General features: G+C 37.4%; 1 protein-coding gene across 1 annotated transcript in view; it reads right to left on the bottom strand.

The window, feature by feature from the left end:
• The window catches only part of LOC150088154 (uncharacterized), a 611,850-nt gene that overhangs the window by 78,488 nt on the left and 512,196 nt on the right, over positions 1 to 21,166 (bottom strand). The window contains exons 46-47 of the mRNA XM_090369355.1: positions 18,458 to 18,728; positions 7,135 to 7,325 (exon numbers count right to left, since the gene is read on the bottom strand). Coding sequence (XP_090225481.1) covers positions 7,135 to 7,325; positions 18,458 to 18,728 — 462 coding nt within the window. The remainder of the gene's footprint in view (positions 1 to 7,134; positions 7,326 to 18,457; positions 18,729 to 21,166) is intronic.

The raw sequence follows: 21,166 nt of genomic DNA, 5'->3' as shown, positions 1-21,166 counted from the left end.
CAATGGATGGCATCCATCAGCAGGAAGTGGTGGAGTAGACTGTGGCAGGTCTTCCTCTATAAAAAGCTACATAATTCCTATGATGGATGTGACATGACGAGGGTTGGCTGACATCAATAAGCCAACAACCAACTGGATGTTGGGGCAGCAGCAACATTCTTCCTGACCAGTGGAAGATCACAGAAGCGACAATGGTGGAATGGAAAAGTGGCAGGTGGAAGAACAGAAGTCTGAGAAACGGCTAGTGCATCCAACCCCATAGAGGGTTATTTCTGGCAAGGAGGACAATGGGGATCCACCTTGTACATCTATCCCTAGTAGCTTCATGACGTCAGAATCAAATATTAGTGGAAACAGGGCTCAGCAAGCAGAAGCTGTGTATCGTTATGGGTAGGAGAAGAAACAAGGTTTCCCAGGTCATAAACCGGCAAAATCCTTGTAATAATTATCCTTTTATGAAGATTGGCACATGGAATGTAAGAACAATGTTTAGGAAAGGGAAACTCAAATGTGAAGAGAGAAATGAAGAAAAATAGGCTAAATATATATTAGGTATAGCAGAGACTAGATGGAAAGATGAGGGAGACTTCATAAGTGAAGATATAAGGGTAATTAATATACAGAAGAAGGAATGACAGCTAGCGAGGAGTAGCTATACTTCTAGATAAAAATGCACAGGAAAGCCTCAAGAAAGTGATGCAAGTCAGTGACAGGTGTAAGATTCAATAGATTATTCAAGTCTATTTACCAACAAGCAGCCATACTGAGGATAAAGCAGATGAGGTATATGAACAGATAGAGGAAATAATAGAACGACAACTGGGGAGTAACAAATGAATGATCATTGTGATGGGAGATTGGAATGCTGTCCTCGATGAAGGAAGGAGATGAGGTTGGAGACTATGGACTTGGGATAAGGAATGAGAGGGGCAAGAAGATGATAGAATTCTACAAAAGAAGAGAGATGTTTGCATCAGACACATGGTTTAGACAGGAAAAAAGAAGATACACTTGGAGAAGACCAAGGGATGTTGACAGGTACCAAATCGGCTATATTTTAGTCCACAAAAGGTACCTGAGTGCAGATACTGGTTCTGACCACAATTTGGTAGCGATGAAGATTAAGCTCAAGAGAATAAGAGGTTCAAGAAAAAGAAGGAAATGGAATTTGAATGTACTGAAGACTGAACTAGTGGGAGATTTCAGAGAGGCAATTGACAGGAAGATAGTGGATGGAGAGAAAATAGAAGTGGAGAAGAGATGGGAAAGGTTTAAAAAGATTATTTTAGGAGTAGCAGAAAGCAAATTAGGTATAGTAGATCAGAAAAGGATAATTAAACCATAGATCACAGAAGAAATGCTAGACAAAATGGAGAAGAGAAGAAAATGGAAGCACCAAAGTTCAGAAGAGGCAAGGATTAAATATAGGAGTTTGAATAATGAACTGAGAAGGGCAACAGATGAAGCAAGAGAAAAATAGTGGGAAGAACAGTGCAGAGAACTAGAGGAAATGGCAAGAAGAGGAAGAAGTGATCTAATGTATAAAAAAGTCAAGAGCTTAATGAATAGGAAGAATAAGACTAGTGGAAAGATAAAATACAAGAACGGAAAAATTCTATATGAGAAAGAACAAATAAGGAGAATATGGAAGGAATATATAGAAAAGCTATGTGATAAAACAAATAAACCAAAAGGCTGGCCTGTGACAGCAGAAGATGAAGAAGAGACCTTAGGACCAAAATTAATCAGAGAAGAATTTGAAGAGACAGTGGCCTCATTAAAAAGGGGGAAGGCAGCTGGACTGGATGATATACCAGCAAAAATTATAAAAGGACTTGGAGAAGAGGCAAAGAAAGAATTATTCAGGATTTGTGGGAAAATCTATAAATGTGGAAGCTGGCCCAAAGACTTTCTAAAATCCATAATTATCCCATTAGAAAAGAAGAAGAATGCAACAAACTATACAGACTATAAGACAATCAGTTTAATTTCCCACTCCTCAAAAATATTACTAAAAATTCTCTCAAAGAATTAGAAGGAAGGTGTCACAATAGTATCCTACATTAGAAAAGGGCAAAGTTATTTTGATGTGTAGTTACTTTGTGGAGGTAAAATTGGTGCTTCAAATGGGGGTGGGGCATTACATGGATCATTACATTTTACAAAAGGTGTGGAGGTGACTAACATGGTTGGATGAGGTGTGTGCCACATGTCAAATCAATCGGAATACTGTGTGCTGGTCCACAGTGATTTTTTTTTTTTTTTTTTCTCCCCTTTCTAATGAATTTAGCAAGTGTCAGTTTTTGGAAATGACATTTCTTAGTAACAATACACATGCAGGCGATAATATTCAAAGGAGGAGACTTTTCATAAGAAATATAAAATGACTGATAAAAGATGGGTGCACAAAATGATGTATTGTCATTATTTTTGTATTTCAGTCATGCAGAATTTTCATGTAGTGAATGCCATAAGAGCCTTGTAAAAAAAAGGTATTCATAGTTTCACATTATTTCATGTTAATAAAACACATTATTTTTCACATTATTTCATGCACATCATACACAGGCATTCTGCCTGTGTATGTGATGTACAATTATTGCCCCCCAACTTAAATTTGGCAGAGATTGCTTCATGTTGCTATTTTGCTGTCACTGTTTTTCTGAAAATTTAAGAACAATTAAAATTTCTTCATTAAAACTAATAAGTATTTTTAGTAGCCAAAAAACACATTTTCAAAATTTTAAATTATTATGAAAAAAGGAAGGAATAAAATTAATAAGCATTACAATCTACTTGCAAAAGAGTGATGCCTTGGAACACTCCAAACGTGATTAAAAAAAAAACTAGGTGCTTTTTTCCCAAACATTAAAGTTAAAATCTGGGCCTTGTCAGGCTATGCAATATCAGTCTTGTTACAAAACAGTGATATACTATTGGTGGGCTAACTGCAACCTTTGTTATGAGTTTCCAATGTGTAGTCCTCATCTTTTTTTGAAATTTTATCTCTGTCATGGCACATTATAACCTAGTTGTTTTCGCACCATAAAAAAAAAAAAAACAACCAAAGCCATTGTATAATAATTCATCTCAGGATCAAATATTGTATACTGTAGTATATTTTTATTTATTCTTGGAGGCTTGAAGTGGTGGAACCCATGTTTAGTCTCTAGAGCTAAGTTCCGGTCAACCCTTCCCCATCTCTTCCATCATGCAGTATGATTGATGACTTTTGAGTTTATGATGAACATCGTGGTGAGATCCAATATTCCTTACGTTTCGAGGGTACAGCTCTAAAACGGTATTCGCAGGCCGGCCGCTAGTTAGTATACTGGACCGAACCTATTGGTAACTCTCTAGGAGGCTTCCGGATCAGCTAGTGTATAATCTTGCTACCTCTACTTTGCCAGATAGTGACTGGAGGGAGTCTGAGTAGTGTGAATGTGGGAAGCATTGCCAAGGCCACGTTATGTCAAGGATCTGGGTATATTCTTACAGTGTGTACGCCATATCCAAAAATTTCATTACTTCATACAGCATGTCCCACCCACTTTTTCTTACTATTGAATACACCATGAATTGTCAAACTAATAGAACAAGCTTATCTGCGAAAAGATCTAAACCTCCCAAGCACTTCCTAATTCATTTCACAAATATACGTGGTCTCAATTCTAATATCAACGATATCCATTTCCACTTGCAGTCTGCCAAACCCCATGTACTTTTTCTGACAGAATCTCAGTTATCGGTTGATTCAACTACTGCTCATCTCAGATGCCCAAATTATTTGCTGTATGATTCTTTTCGCCTCAAAGGTGGTACTTGTGCATATGTCCGTTCAGATATTCCCTGTCAGAGACTTGGCAATTTGGAATCTCCTCTCTTTGATCTTCTCTGGCTTAAAATCTCTCTATCTCATTGTGTCAAATTCATCTGTTGTCTCTACCGTTCTCCCAACTCCACTAATCACTTGGAGCTCTTTGACTTCCTCTCTTTGCAACTTGACTTTCTCCAGTCCAACTTTCCTAACAGTGAGGTAATTTTCCTTGGTGATTTTAATGTTCACAACTCCAGCTGGCTTCCGTTTTCTAGTCACACCGACCCAGCTGGTCAAGATGCTGAAGCTTTTGCAATTACTAATGATCTTGCACAGATTGTTCATTTACCTACAAGAATACTGGACAATCCTAATCATACAGCCAATACGTTTGATCTTTTTCTCACAAACAACCCTCCTAAGTACACGGTAGAAGTGAGAGGTCCTTTAGGCACTTCAGATTGTCGCTTCTCCAATGGAACCTTTATCTCATGGCTATTCCCAACCTCGTGTTGTTTGGCATTACAAGAATGCAAAATGGGATGACCTGCGAGACTTCTTTTCTTCTTTTCCTTGGTCGGATTACTGTTTCAAAAGTTCTGATGTCAACGTTTGCTCAGATCGTGTCAGTGAAATTATTCTTGCAGGAATGGAATCCTTTATCCCACACTCCACTTTAAAATCTAGTTCTTTATCTAAACCTTAGGTTTCCAATAAATGTGCTAAGGCTGTTCAAGAGAAGAATGTTGCATATCGTAATTGGCTTGTTTCTAATTCTTCAGTTTCATTTTCTGCCTACACCAAAGCTCGCAACAATTGTAAAGCAGTTATTAATCAGTCCAAACTAGAGTTTGAACAGGCTAAGAGTAGAAAACTTGCTTCTTGCCCTAATGGTAGCCGAGCATTCTGGTCTCTTGCCAAAGCTGTTGGCCGCAACTTTTGCCCATCTCTGTCCAAACCAGATGGTTCTGTTGTCACTTCAGCCAAGGATAAAGCTGACCTGCTAGCATCCCATTTTTCTTTCAACTCATGCATTAATGATCTTGGTAAAACACCTCCCACTATTCCCAACACGCTTCATTCAATGCCTCCTGTGGTCTTCCGTCAAAAGGATGTTGACGAATCTTGATGCTAAGAAAGCTCCAGGTCCCGATGGTATTTCTCCACTTACTCTCAAAACCTGTGCTCCTTAACTTACTTCTATTCTTTGCTGCCTTTTTTCACTTTCTTATTCCAAAGGTGTTTTTCCTTCTGCTTGGAAATTTGCTCATATCCAGCCAGTTCCTAAAAAGGGTGACAAATCCCTCCCATCCAATTATTGTCCCATTGCAATTACTTCTACTCTTTCTAAAGTAATGGAGAAATCAATTAACCACTAACCCTTAAACTACCTAGAAACCTTCTGTCTGATCAACGATCGCCAGTATGGATTCCGTCAGTGTCGATCCACTGGTGATATTCTGGCTTACGTTACCCATTTGTGGACTAATTCAATGGAAAGGTTCGGTGAAACAGAAGCTGTTGCTCTTGACATCTCAAAGGCTTTCGATCGTGTTTGGCATAAAGGTCTTCTAAACAAGCTTCCATCTTATGGTTTGCCAACTGTTTTTAGTCATATCTAGCTTGTGGTGGAGGTTGATAGCCTAAATAAGTTTAAGGCTCAGCTGGACAGGTATTTTGAACGAACAGAGGGGTGAAGTGGAAGTGGGTTTTTTTTTTTTTTCTGATGCTGCATAAGCTTGCTTTCTTGCATCAAATGCCTCTACTAATGCTAATGCTAATTGGTTATCCAGTTTTCTCTCTTATCGCTTAGGGTGATGGTAGATGGCTTTCTGTCTTCTAACTTCTCCACTAATGCCGGTGTCCCCCAAGGTTCAGTTCTTTCCCCCACTCTTTTCCTCTTGTATATTAATGACCTTCTTCCATTGACTGGAAATCCTATCCATAGTTTTGCCGATGATAGCGCATTGCATTCCACTTTCCATTTTGAGAAACCTTGTCCTGCTCAATCAGCTTCAACTTCTCGAAAATCTGCTACCTATTCCTTAACTGCTAATCTTCAGATAATTCTCCAGTGGGGAAAAGACAACTTAGTTGATTTCAACCCTTCTAAAACTAAAAGTCTTGTCTTATATCTCGCAAAAAGGATTCTTCTGCTCCTGTGCTTATCTTTAGTGACACTCCAATTTCTGGGCAAAATGATATATCTTTTTTGGGGATTACCCTGACTTCTAATCTCTCTTGGCACAAGCACATTACAAATATTGTTTTTTCTGCATCTAAAAAACTTGGTTTTCTCTTTCGCTCTCGCCTTTACTTTTCTTCCAAACAGCTGCTCACTCTGTATAAATCGCAAATCTGCCCTGCCATGGAATATTATTCCGACATCTGGGGTGGTGCCCCCAAAACCTCTCTCAGGCTTCTTGATTCCATTCAGAGAGGGCAGTTAGGTTAATTAATGACTCATCTCTAACAGAGTCTCTGCACTTGCTGTCTCATAGATGTACTGTTTCTGCTGCATGCCTCTTCTACAGATACTTCCATGGGCACTGTTCTTCTGAATTAGCTTCTATAATTCCTGTTCTCTCTTTCAAAACAGTCTGAACACATGCCACCACCAGCTAACATCCATTTACTGTCCAACTTCAAACTCACAGAACCAACTTTTCATCTTCCTCGTTTATTCATTCAACTGCCGTTTTTCTGGAACAACCTTCCTTCATATGTATTTCCTGAAAATTACAGTCTACAGAAGTTCAAGTCCAATGTCAACAAATATCTTCTTTCGTCTTCTCAACCTCCAACCCAAGCACGGTACTAAGTACTATAGGTTCTAACACCTCCTGTGTTTGGGGTTTACATAAAAAAAAAAAAAAAAAAAAAAAAAAATTCTAGAAGCCCCATTCATTACGGAATTTCACATTTAGTTCTGACAATTGAATGTGGGATTTCATAATGAATAGGGACTTATAGAAAAGCTCGTGTTCTGATTTGGAAAAAAACTTTATATTACTTAAGTGTTTCCACCCTACCTGGTTTTTTAAGATTAGCATTCCACTATATTTAAGTGGCATAACAGAAAATGGAGGGAAGGGCCTTTAGTAAAACTGAGTGGAAGCTCCCTGAGATTAAAAAAAAAAAAAGTAAATTCTTACTACAAGCAGAGAATACTATATTTTATATTTAATACAATTACATGACATTCTTAAAGATGTTTTAGGTTCTATAATATTTATGATTTTGGGAGGTGCAATGCAGGGATCTTCTACAATGACACTGATATATCTATATGTGTAAATTTAATGTTGCACACTCACCACAATTTGGAGCAACAACGACTTGTCCTATAGGGCATGAGAAATCTGTTACCATCTGAAGGGATGACAACTCTGGAATAACATTTGGCAAAATATTCCTTACATCGAAAGCGGCTTTCTCAAGTACATTAGACTCCAGTACATTTTGTACTGTTGAACGTTCTTGAGTATTTACATTTGTCACTGGATCACTAAGTAAAATAATTGTATAATGTTAATTCATATTCAGATAACTACATGTGACATCAGTTGGATTTAGAAGCAACAGATAAATATCAGTTTACAAATTTACTATTAAAATTTATGAAAATAATTTTGGCAAAAGAAAATATAATTTATTACTATCCTTCAAATGGAATTCATCACAATCGGAAATTATATTTTGTTGACTGTATATATACACTACTGTATTATATTTGATTATATTAATACTAACAGTTCCCATTGCAAAAATTTGCAATTTTAAAATACACTTAAAAATACTACCAAAAAGGGCAGAATAGTAAAAAGTCCACTAAAAACTCTCCTTTAATTTTAAAAACTGATCACCTACCCTGGTACCTTATCTCTGTCTTTAATGTCCTGGTGAAACCTCTCACTCTGTTCTTCACTTACACTTCCTCAATTTTCTGGGAAAAGTCAGTGTAAGTGTAAAAATGTACCGTGACACACATGTTGCAGCCCAACTTCTTAAAATGTAGTAGTCTCTATAATGCTTCTTTGAAAACGACATTTTTTTGTATGCTTGTGCCCTTCTAGTAACCTTATCTTAACATTGGAATGATGTGACCCGAGACATTGCTACATACAATTGGCTGTGACTAAATACAAGGTTAGTAAGCGAAATTCCGACCCTTGACTTTTATTTATAGTCATCAAAAAAGCCAGCCAAATAGGAAACTGCCATCTCTTAAATGAGAATGGATGAAGTCTAATCCACATGCGGTAAGAGTACCTGTTTTCCTTTAGCTTCTCCTGTTATTATTTTCAAATCCAAACAATTGTTGTTATTGTTGTTATTTGGTTTTTAGGAGCATTAGCAACTAAGGCCAGCCGCCTCCGTAGCCAGGTGGGAAGGAGCAGCAGTGCGTAGTACACGCTTCTTGATTAGACCGGGGTTTGAGCCCGTCACCACCAAATACGGAGGATGCGGAAAGGTCAGGGAATGACCACCGCATATCCCGGAGCAATATGGCCTTAGTTGCTAATGCTCCTAAAAACCAAAATAACAACAACTAAGGCCATATTGCTCCGGGATATGTGGTGGTCATTCCCTGACCTTTCCGCATCCTCCGTATTTGGTGGTCCAAACAATTGTGATGCATAAATTTGACTATATGTCTTGTATTATTGAACAATCCTGAAATTGCCATATTCCACAGCAAAATAACAACTGCTCCTACTTTCAACTCTAATATGTTTGGTGGTAAACCACTTAAACTGAGTCTTAAAATGCTGTCCAGGAATTTGGTTGGATATTGCAAAAGTTATTCAGATATAATTGTGTTAACACGCTTATATTGTAACGAATCACCTGGCATAATTTGTAAAATTTCCAAATTGATTCTTTCACACTTGTCATGTGACAAAACAGTATTTATATAAGTAAGGTTGTGGCCAAAAACAAAAGGAATCAAACTGTCATGAACTATTAGACTAGGCTCTAATTCAATTTCGTCCAAAGTTCCAGGCACTGTGGGATATGTTCCATTTCCGATTGCAAGCAGGAAAGTAGCGAATTCTATTTCATCTTGATTAGCCCTCATGTTTTGCTGTAAATGGTGAATTTTGAAAAAATTCCACAAATGAGAATATTTTAAACAATTTCTGACTATTAGTTGATAATGATGAGTTCTGAACATTTTAAACATATTAAACACAACAAATAGCAATGAGTGTATGAGCTCACGTGCACAATATGGTGAGCAAGCAGTGCAATGGATTAGTTCTTTCTTTTAAGGTGGGCAGCGCTAGTAGAGAATTATTATTATTTATTTAAAAAAAAATTTTTTTTTTTTTTTCGGAAACAAAGGACACAATTGTGCGACCACACAAATTGTTATTCAGTTAAATAGTTAAAGTGCAAATTGTTAATCAGAAAAAAATGCCTTATCAACTTAGACAACTGCTTGTTTAACAGTTAACATCTATGAAGTGAATGTTGAACTATTCTCTTTTGTATTACAAAACTGGTCAGTTCCGTAAAATAAAACTATTCAGAATTTTTAAATTTTAACAACTTTGTGCACACCTAGAAAGAAATAGCTTCAATTTGAGACCACTTTCAGTGGCCAGCCTGATCAGTTAAGCCTATCATTCATACTGATAAAGTAAAGAAAGCAGCTTCAGTATTAAATTTCTAGATTAGCAATGCTTAAACTTTAAAAGAACGATAAGAAAGACAATTTTACAACAATTTCGCTCATATAATGACAATAAAAGTTAGGAACGTGAGTTGAATCTGGTTAAAAGATATCAATAAATAAAATAAAACACAGATGTACAGAGTAGTAATAAAGGCTATTGCTACTTCAAAAAATCTTTCTATAACATATTACAGTTATAGAAAGTTTAAATTTTTTAATTTAAACTTATTTTAACTTTTAACTTAATTTTTTTTTTTTAACTTTTAATTTTATCTTGAAATTGAAGTTTTGTAGGGGTTTCTAGGCTTATACAGACCACTGGTAGTTCATTCATTATGGTATTATCATTCTTACGAGTTAGTGCAAATGCATCAGATCTGCTGGCAGCTAATTACTAAATAGTTATAAGATTGTCATCATTATGTATATCTCATATGTACATTTTTGGTTCTCTGTACTAATTATTTTCTTTTAAATTAATGTTGCCATTCTTAAGTAATGTCCGACTAACATGTGGGTGAATACCTTCACAATAAGCTACGATGATATTGCCCTACCTCGAATAAGTAACTCTTCACCATAGGAGAAGACTGTTGTTACTTATTCTCAGCGGATGCCAACACCCAGATGGCACCATTTTGGAGCTGATTCGTTCCTCTTCGGTGGGTGAGCAGGCACCCTGAGTTTCAATGATGGCAAAGCAGTTGCAAAGTATAACTCCACAATATGATGTATAACTGCATCATTGCAACACTAGGGTGCCTGCCCACCCACTGAAGAGGAGCCAATCAGCTCCGAAATGGTGCTGTCTGGGTGGTGGCATCTGCTTAGAATAATCATGGCAGCTTGTTGTGAAGGTATTCACAATATGAGATATACATAATGATGCTAATCTTATAATTATTTAGTAGACCCCGGGTGCCAAGCATTTGTGACTAAGCAATTTCTCTGTGACTTTCAGTGTGATTTCTTAAAAGTGATATACAGTTCTTTTATGTTCCTCTCGTTAAGTAATCTGTTTATTTAATAACAGCTCTTGTCAAAAAAGTTCTTGTACAGAGCAAGAAAGGAAAGCCACCTTTCTTTTTTCTCATAGATTTATTACTAACCCCATACTACTTTTTGCTTGGTCACACCAGGCACTGCTCCTGCCTCCCCATGGCGGGGCTGGAAACCTTGGCAGAAAATCTCATCTGCCAAGGGCAAAAAGGAGCAAATATGGAGCAAAATGTGTTTCCACCTCTAGAGCCGACAAGCTCTCGGCCAGAGAATGATACTGATTTTGACATCTCACAACCCAAGAGGTTGAAAACTAATTCACCAACAATAGAGTTTCCTGCATTTCTAATTATGCACTCACTTTCAGACCAACCTGTCAGCAAGTTATCTCCTTTCCTCATCCAGAAAAACCTGGAGAGTATTGCTGGATCTCCTAAGACTGTTAAAAGGCTACAATCTGGAGACCTACTATTAGAAACAACAAACCATAGACATTCAGAGAAACTTTTACAACTGACAAATTTTGCAGGTATACCAGTGAGTGTATCTCCTCATAAAACACTAAATACATCTAAAGGTGTGATACCTAGCTGGGATCTGTTGGAAATGATGGAGGACAAAATAACTCAAGAACTTCAGGATAAAAATGTTATTGCGGCTAAAAGAATCGTGATTAAAAAAGACAATAACCTTACACCCACTAGGAATATTATCCTTACATTTAATTCCCCAAACCTACCATCATCAGTGAAAGCGGGTTATCTTCTTTGCCGTATTCGTCCATATATACCCAATCCCTTGATGTTACAAGTGCCAAAAGTATGGCCACTCTCAGATGACATGCAGGGGAAACCAAGTATGTCCCAACTGTGGATCTTCTGATCATACACAATCTGAATGTTTGGCAACAGAAAAGACTTGCCCCACCTGCAAAGGCAACCATCCTGCGTACTCAAAACGTGTGACAGATGGAAGGCTGAGAAAAAAATTGTTAAATATAAGGTTGAAAACAAGATAACCTATCAAGAAGTGAGGAAAATAATTGCTCCTACTATGCCCAAATGTACCTATGCTAATATTACACAAAAACAACAAACAGTGTCCACACAAACTGATGTTACAATCCCTTTAAACATGTTTATATCAATCTCTGACTGGGCTCGAGCTGTCCTCTCTCAACAACAGTCCAGTGTCTCGAAGCACTCAGACCAGGCAAGTTACACACCTCTTACAGTACCAGTGAAATGTCCTTCCCCACCCATGATTGCTACTGCATCACATAGTAAAAGCTGCAATTAAAAAAAAAAATATTCAAGACACCTCCATGGATACTAATTACTCATCCAACCAGGAAGACCTGATTTTAGAAATACATGTGGAGGAAGAAATGGACACTGGTCGGCCTACATTTTCAAAAAAAGACAAACAGAAATCTGACCGACATAAAACTGCCATACTGAAAAAGCAGTCAGATACAGCTCCTTGTACTCATCTCAAGTAATGCCTTATATTTTACAGTGGAATTGTAGAGGACTTCGTAGCAATAACTACAATATTCATCACCTTATTCTTTTCTAATCTTCAGTGGGTTTCTGCCTGCAAGAAACCTATTTAACTTCCCAAATTTCCACCTCCACAAAGAACTACTCTATATATCAAAAAGATCGCAATACATCAAATGCTGGCTGTGGTGGTGGTGTGGTCATCTTGATCAAATCACAGATCCCAGTGAAGCAAATTGTTCTTCAAACAGAAATTGAAGTTGTCGCTGTACATTTCATTACTCAGATTGCGATAACACTAGTTTCAATCTATCTTCCACCAAATCATACCTTCTCTTACCAAGATCTGGAAAACCTTCTACTGCAGTTACCTTCTGCTGTCTGTCTGTTAGGGGATTTCAATGGTCACCACCCTTTATGGGGATCTTCTAAATTAGATACACATGGCTGACTGATTGAAACCTTTCTAGATAGGTAAAATCTTACCATTCTTAATACAGGTGAACCTACGTATATACAATTGCCAACTGGACAAACTTCTGCAATTGACCTCTCAATATGCTCCCCGGTACTGTTTCTAGTCATGGAATGGTCTGTTATGAATGATCCCGTGGGCAGTGATCATTTCCCAATTATTTGTAACATGCTCACTGCACAACCACCATTTGCGAATCCTGCCGGAAATGGAAATTTTCTCGTGCCAACTGGGTGAAATTTCAGTCAGCTATCACCCTGGATGAGGAAATTATACGGTTACAGCCCATTGATGAAGTAATGGAATATATCACATCCCACTTATTATCAGCCTTATAGCCTTTGTTGCTAACAGGCCATTAAAACTCAACTCAACTTGTTATCAGCAGCTAAAAACTCTATTCCATTAATGAATCCTACGGCCCGGCACCATTTTAACTACTGGTGGAATGAAGAATGCACAAAAGCAAAGAGGGAAAAAAATAAAGTGTGGAATCTATTTTGATGATCACCAACAACAGTTCATCTCATTAACTATAAGAAACTAAGGGCAAGAGTGCGTCTCATTCAAAAACAAGCCAAGAAGGACTCCTAGACTCGGTTTGCATCCACATAAATAGAAACACTGACTACAAATTAATATGGAAGAAAATTAGAGAGCTTTCTGGAAAGTTTCTGACCTTCCCTTCTACAATCCTTTCCTGGAATGGGCAAGAACTCTGCTACTCTGACTATAGCAAATGCTTTGGTCAAAAGCTTTGCTCAAGTCTCAGCGGCATCAAGCTATTCCCTGGAATTACAGAAAATCCAGGACATCACTGAACAGCAACTCAAACTTTTGCACCTCTCTAATCTTACCATATAACCAGCTTCTTCAATATTTGAAAATTCTACAAGCCATTAGAATAGCACGCAACAGTGCAGCAGGGCCCGATGGAATATATTACATCATGTTACAGCACCTTGATGACAAACAATTACAGCTGCTGCTATTATTTTATAACCAAATATTTCTGGAAAACATCTATCCTATGTCTTGGCACCATGCCACAGTTTTGGCCTTTTTGAAACCCGGTAAAGATCCCTCCAGTCCTTTTAGTTACCGCCCAATTTCCCTTTCCAGTTGCCTTGGTAAAATCCTTGAGAAAATGATCCACAGACAACTCATTTGGATAATTGAAATCCAAAATCTAATGAGTAAAAGTCAACATGGCTTTCAACCAAAACAGTCTGCCTTTGATCTCATGATCAAGGCAGAGTCTGCAATTCGCAGTGCATTTGTGAGAAATGAACACCTTGTTATGGTCTCCATTGACATAGAGAAGGCATTTGATAGTATATGGCGTCATGGCATTCTTAGAGACCTTATGCCTTTGGTCTATGAGGCAACCTGCCTATATTCGTTAAGAACTTTTTATGGAGTTGTTCCTTTCAAGTACGATATTTTAACTCCCTTTCTATGATATCCTTGAAGGAAGGAGTTCCGCAAGGGTCTGTACTGAGTGCAACCCTTTTTGCCCTTTGATTTGACTCCATTACAAAAGAACACTGTTGAGGCTTACCTGTATGCTGACAATCTCTCTCTCACTCTCTCTCTTTCTTGCCATTCTCAAAACATGAGGTCTATTGAATGTCAATTTCAGATATCACTAAATAAAATACAAAAGTGGGCACTTCTCAATCATCTTTCACAACAAAAAACTGTCGCTATACATTTTTGCAATCAACGCAAATTACATACAGATCCTGAACGTCACATGTCAGACTTTAGCATTCCAATTGCCAACAACATCAAATTCTTGGGATTAACCATTGACAAGAAGTTAAACCTCCTTGAATGTATTAAACTTGTATGTAATACCTGTCTCAAAAAGCTCAACACACTAAGAGCTTTATCTGCCCTCTCTTGGGGGGCAGATTGTACCTCATTGCTTCAACTATATAGAGCATTGATTAGATCACATTTGGATTATGGTGCTCCAGTCTACGATTCTGCCCAAAAGAGTGTACTATGCTGGCTGGATCCTATACAACACAGTGCATTACGGATTGTACTTGGAGCCTTCAGGACATCTCTAACTCACAGTCTATATATTGAAGCTCACAAACCCCCTTTGCACCTCTGCAGAAAAATGTTACTACTGAAGTATGTAGCCAAATGTTTGCATACTATTCACCCATACCTCTTCAGTCCTCAACTAACTAATCTCTACAGAAATAAACCTAATAAAATAAGGCTAGCAGGCCTATGGCTTTTTGAAATATCACAGAGTTGAAAGTTCCTCTTCACAATAATCAACAGGTAATGAATTACTTTCATCCACCTTGGATTCCCCCAACTGAACTGAACTTGGATACTTATTTTCTTCAATGGGATAAGAATCTTCTACTGACTCTCAATCTGAAACAACTCCATGCAAGTCATATTCAGAGCTATGTTGATTTCCTGCCAATATATACTGATGGGTCAAAATCTCAATCAGCCATTGGAGCAGCAGCAGTATTTCCCTCTGCTATAATTTCAGCTTCCCTTCCACCAGAGTATAGCAACTTTTCTGCAGAAATACATGGAATAAAATTAGCTCTAGAAAATTTGAATCTTTATCCATCTTCAAAATATTTAATTTACACAGACTCTCTCAGCTCAATTAGAGCAATGCAAAATCCCTCCTATATGAATCACCCTGTTTTAAACCAAATCAGGAAGTTGCTCTTGAAAATTGAACAACGTGAGCAATTAGTGAACTTTTGTTGGATTCCAGCACATTCAGGGATAAAGGGGAATGAACTGGCGGATATATCGGCAAAAAATCCCTCCACATTAGATTTGACCTATGTCCATATTCCAGCCTCTGACCATGATATCATCATAAAAGCAGCCTGCCTTGAACAGTGGGAAGAGCTATGGCACACTCCCAGAATAATAACAAACTTTTCCAGTTGAAACAGGAACCAAAATTTTGGCACTCGAGCATGCAAACAACCAGAAGGGAAGAAGTGGTACTTGCATGGGCAAGAATAGGACATACTCATCTGACCCACCTCCATCTACTAACAGGTGATGATTGTCCTCAGTGTACACACTGCTTAGTACATCTAACAGTCAAGCATATTCTTATTTACTGTCCTCAATATCACCATTGTAGAATAGATGTGCAGAAATTTGCCTTTAGCCAGCGGGTGGTTAATTGCTAGAACAAACTTATGCTGGAACAGAGCATATTATTGGCAACCAGGCAAACATTAATGAACTTTTCTGTTTTCTGAAAAAAATTCGAATATATCATTGCTTCTGAATTATTTCCTAACACATCTCTATGGACAGGCGCACTATAGCCAGTGTAGCTTATGTGCCATTAAACATCCATAACACATACACATAATTAATTAGTATTTAGCTGCGAGCAGATCTGATGCATTTGCACTAACTAGTAAGCATGTTAACTCACTATGCAACTTGAGGCATTTTGCCTTAAAATGCGATGGTATTATCATTCTTAATGATAATTCCTTTATATGAATTACGCTGGTCAACAAATTTTCAATTTTTTTTTTTTTTTGTTTCTTTGATGAAACTTTTTTTCTATATTGTTTTGCATGTGTGGAGTTGAGAATAATCTGTGAAGAGCGTCCAGTCTTGAGGGTTGTGGTCAATATTAAGTGAGTCTATTAAACTAATGATGTCAGTGCAGGCAAAAAGGTTATTTTTTTTTTCATTAAAAAAAAAAAACTGGATTATACACTGATGAGCCAAAACATTGACCAGCAAGTCGTTATGCAAATTGAAGCAACCGCAGGTGAACTACAGCACAAGTCAGGACACTGTATAAAAAAACACTGATAATGAGCTCCGTTGATCGATGTTACTCTTGTTCTTCAGATGGGAAAGGCAGAGGACTTACATGAGTTCGACAAAGGCCAAATTGTAATGGCCAGACGACTGCGTCAGAGCACATCCAAAATGGCACGGCTGGTGGGATGCTCATGGTCAGCTGTGGTTAGTACCTACCGAAAGTGGTCCAAGGAGGGGAAACCCACAAACTACCGGCAACCACTGCTCATCAATGCTCCGGGTGAGCGAAGGCTCTCCTGGATGGTACTTGGCAACAGAAGAGAGACTGTAACACAACTCGCCGGTAATTGGAATACTGGTGATGAGAGTAATGTCTCACAGCACACAGTACATCGAACCCTGCTGAAAATGGAGCTGCATAGCAACAGTCCACTCAGAGTGCCCATGCTAACCACGGTTCACTGGTGACAGTGCCTACAATGGGCATGCAAGCATCAAAACTGGACCTTGAGTGATTGGAAGAAGGTCGTCTGGTCCAATGAATCACATTTCCTGTTGCACCATGCGGACGGCCGAGTACATGTGTGTCGTTTACCTGGGGAAGTGATGGCACCTGGACGCACCGTGGGACGAAAACAAGCTGGTTGTGGTGTCATGCTTTGGGCAATGTTCTGCTGGGATACCCTGGGTCCAGTCATCCATGTGCCGGGCACTCTGACTTCTACCACCTACCTAAAGATCATTGCTGACCAGGTACACCCTTTCATGGCAACGGTCTTCCCCTCTGGCGGTGCCATCTTTCAGCAGGATAATGCATCATGTCACACCACCCAGATTGTTCGAGACTGGTTAGCAGAACATGAGGAAGACTTCCGGGTATTGCCCCGGCTTCCAAATTCCCCAGACATCCATCCCATCGAGCATCTGTGGTTTGTATTGGAACAGCAACTCAGATCTGCAGCATCTCAACCACGGATCTTACAGGAGTTAAAGGATTTGCTGGTTATGTGTTGGTACCAGATACCACAAGACACATTTAGAAATCTTGTAGCATCCATGCCTCTCCGGGTACAAGCTGTTTTGGCTGCATGTGGAGGACCAACATCATATTAGGTAGGTGGTCATAATGTTTTGGCTCATCGATGTATTCTTTTGTCAGCACTAGTATGCAGATAATAACATTATCTTGAAGAAGATTCCACTGTTGCAGCCTTTAACCTAAAAGCTCTGCCTTATTTTTTGGTAAATCAGGATCTCTGATAAGATATTTGAATTCATTCTGCATTATTTTGTGTTGCTCTGGAGAGGGGAAATTGGAAATAAAATCAGGATCTGTTTATGTGGAGGGTTCAAGTGATTTATCAAGGCACTGCTTAGATAAATCACCTGAACCTGACTCTTCATCAGATTCTAAAACATATTCAGCTGGTGGCTCACAAATGGGAAATCCTAACTGTGGGGTACCGGTCGAATGGCAAATGGCATATTAAGGTAGCATAAGGTCCACTTTTCTTTTTGGAAATCTGCCGCTGAAGAGGTGGTACCATACAAAAATAAATCTGTTATATAACCTGAGGGCTCTCTCCATATCACAGTTATGACAAAAGGCATTGAGTGGCTTTTGTGATTTAACCAACTGTGGAGATTGGAAGCACAAGTATTGCAAAAAAGATTTTGTCTTGATTCCCCCAATCTTGCAGCCAAAATAACAGTTGTATGCTTTTTTTATTGTCTGAATAATGGCACATCTTCTGTGATGCAAATGCCATTTTGTCACAAACATAACAAAAATTATCCATACTATTTACACACTTACTTGGCATGCTAAATTTTAAGTTTTCACTCAGTCAAAAACAACAAGTATAGCAGTACGGACTGATGTCTAAACAGAAAATATTGTGACTCAGCACCAATGGCTGCAGTGTTGCCACACAAACTGTACTCTCAAGGCCAAATTTCCTCAAACTTTTTGATGACTATACGTGTCACTGAAAGTGACATGTATAATCATCAAAACCAGGGCTAATAATCCATTTTAACTATCATATTCGTATTTAGCACATTAATATTTGTCAACATTTTAGCTGTTGACCAGTGTTATCATTCTTAATGATAATTATTTTATATGAATTATCATTATTAATAATAATTCTTTATCATTAAGGTATAATAATGAAAAAATAACTTACTCTTTGGCAGGAAAACTAATCTCAACAGTATACAAATCAGTTGTATCTATTTGTCTTGATACTCGTCCTTGCCTTTGACACTTAACAGTGACTTTCATACCAGAACATGAAGATTCAGGATTTTCCTCTATGCAAATCTTCCAGTCCTCATTAATCTTTTCTATACTTTCTTTAATTTTATCATGTAATATTTTTCTTCCAGAATCAGAACATATTACTGAGGATGGAAAATCTAAAGAAATTTTAAATATGCGCTGGGCAGATCTTTTGGCTGAAAAAATAAATGAAAAAAAAAAAAAAAAAAAAAGGTTAATGACTTGTTACAACTGTATCTCCTTCAATGATTACAATATTTTTTTCTTTGAATGGAAAGCTAATGTTAAGTGTACTTAGGAATATAAAAATTAGTTTTCAAAGAATAATACTAAAATTCAAATTAAATTGCACTTCTGTGTGCCAATATAATAGAATTTTATTGATAAGTAGTTTACACTCCTTTTTAAATTTGGACATTTACGTAAATCATAAACCTTCTACTAAAGTTTTAATTTAGGGGATGCCCGCTGTGAAAGTTCAGTTAACCTTCCACTGCTAGTAACATCTGACAGATCCCACTTTTTAAAATTTTCTGTTATTTTTTAAAATTTATAAATGAAATTAAGTCGTCATGTGTACTTCTGCCCACCAATATTCTCTAACTGGTTATACAGTATTTTCCATTTTCATTTGGATATACACATGTAGTATGAATTATGAGACATTAATTTGTTTGGCATTTAACAAATGCCAGGTCAGCAAAGCATCTCACAGATGGCATTTTATACCATCTGTAAGATGCCAGCAACAGGTGTCTTATCTTGTCATTGATCTTTGGTTTTTCTGGATAAACATAAACAGGTGACAAAAATAAAGATAAGGTTTTTCATTCAATATTTTTAATCAAGTTTAGTAAATCATAATTAATCATCATTTTCAATTCAGTAAAAAGCTAAAAATTCATTTTTTATAATTAGAACAAAAACAATGGGTATCTCACAGATACCACACACCCATTTTTGTTAAATTACTATTACTAAATTGAGGATGAATGTGGCAAAAGATTAAACCCTGATATGAAGATTTAGTCTTCCTTGGCTATTTGATCTCACAGTTCAGATCAAATAATTAAAAAACAGCACTTTGGCTGTTTTTAATTATTCTGCTGAGAAGTATTCTGCTGTATATTGGTAATATGGTTCTGTCATCTAGATTGGCAAATTTTGATGGTCATTGCATGTAACTGGGGGATGATGCTGCCTTTGACATCTGTGTAATGATGATATATTGCAAGATACCCATTCTGCTGATATTAAAACTGAATATATTGTATTTTTTGCATTATAAAGTCCTTTCTTTATGAGAAAGAAAACAAAATGTTATCTGTCCAAAACTGAAATTACTAGTCTTTCAGGATACATTCTTTGCAATCAGTGCTGTCAATCATTTACAAAATGTATTCATTGACCTGGATCAATGCACTCTTTGTCCATTATACCAACAGTTTTTGTACTATCAGATTACACTTAGGAGACCATTTTAAATAAAACCTTGTTATTGTAAATAAGTTCTGTTCACATGAGAATTTTGATCTCATGTGAACAGACGTTTTTTTGGAAAATTTTCTGTCTTTTTAATTAATTAGCATATTACTGTGCTTGACAAATAGTTTAATAGTCTTATGTTCATTAGCTTACTTTTAAATTTAGATAGGATTTTGAAAATTATGACTTATTATTTTTTTGGTGCCTCCATAGCCAGGTGGGCAGGAGCAGCAGTGCATAATACACGCTTCTTGATTAGACCCGGGTTCAAGCCTGTGACCACCAAATACGAAGGATGCGGAAAGGTCAGGGAATGACCACCGCATATCCCCGGAGCAATATGGCCTTAGTTGCTAATGCTCCTAAAAACCAAATAACAAACAAACAAACAAACTTATTATTTGTACCATCATTGTATTGGTGTTTTGTCACGAATATCATAACATGTAACTAGTAGGGTTCAGTTGTGATAAATAAGTAGCTTGAAGGTTCTAATCACTTCTTAGGCATTTTTGTTTTTGGCTAAGACATTTTACTTTTTAGTAAGGATATAACTAATTGAAAAGTGTGATCATAACAGTATAGCATAATGCATATCTTAAACTTGATAGCGTAAGTTATAACATAAAACTTGATGGCACAAGACATCACTGCATTTAAGAATCTATATAGTAGTAGTAGTAGTAGTAGTGTCAATTAATCATCTCAATGAATTAATTTTATTAATTTCCACTGCTGATCAATTAAATTGTATTTAAATTGGAACTATGCCCCAGACTAGAGCAGCAAAGCAATGGGCACAAAGTAGTGAGAGTACTATGGCTTGGAGGAAAACCAAAGGGGTAAATTCTCCTACGGATCATAGCCTAACAATATGTGCAACTTCTGCAATGTTTGCTGATCTTTCTGGAATAGGACATGACACAGCCAAGGGTCTTTGTGTGTGTTTAGTGCAGAGTGTGAAGAAATTAGGTTCCAACTCAGCAATTCTGATCGCCATTTATGAGAGTTTGAATGGCAGGGTAGATGCCCTTGAAGGAATTAAAATGGGATTCCATCAAGCTCTCAGCTGCCCAACTCGATGCCAGAGCATCACACATGTGCAGCAGGCAACACAGCAGTAATCTCC

The sequence above is a fragment of the Mastigoproctus giganteus genome, chromosome 3, assembly GCF_048544385.1.
Source record: "Mastigoproctus giganteus isolate SK-2022 chromosome 3, ASM4854438v1, whole genome shotgun sequence".
Classification (NCBI taxonomy): Eukaryota; Metazoa; Arthropoda; class Arachnida; order Uropygi; family Thelyphonidae; genus Mastigoproctus; species Mastigoproctus giganteus.
Note: the sequence above shows the minus strand (reverse complement) of the source record. Positions and strands in the feature narration are given on the sequence as shown.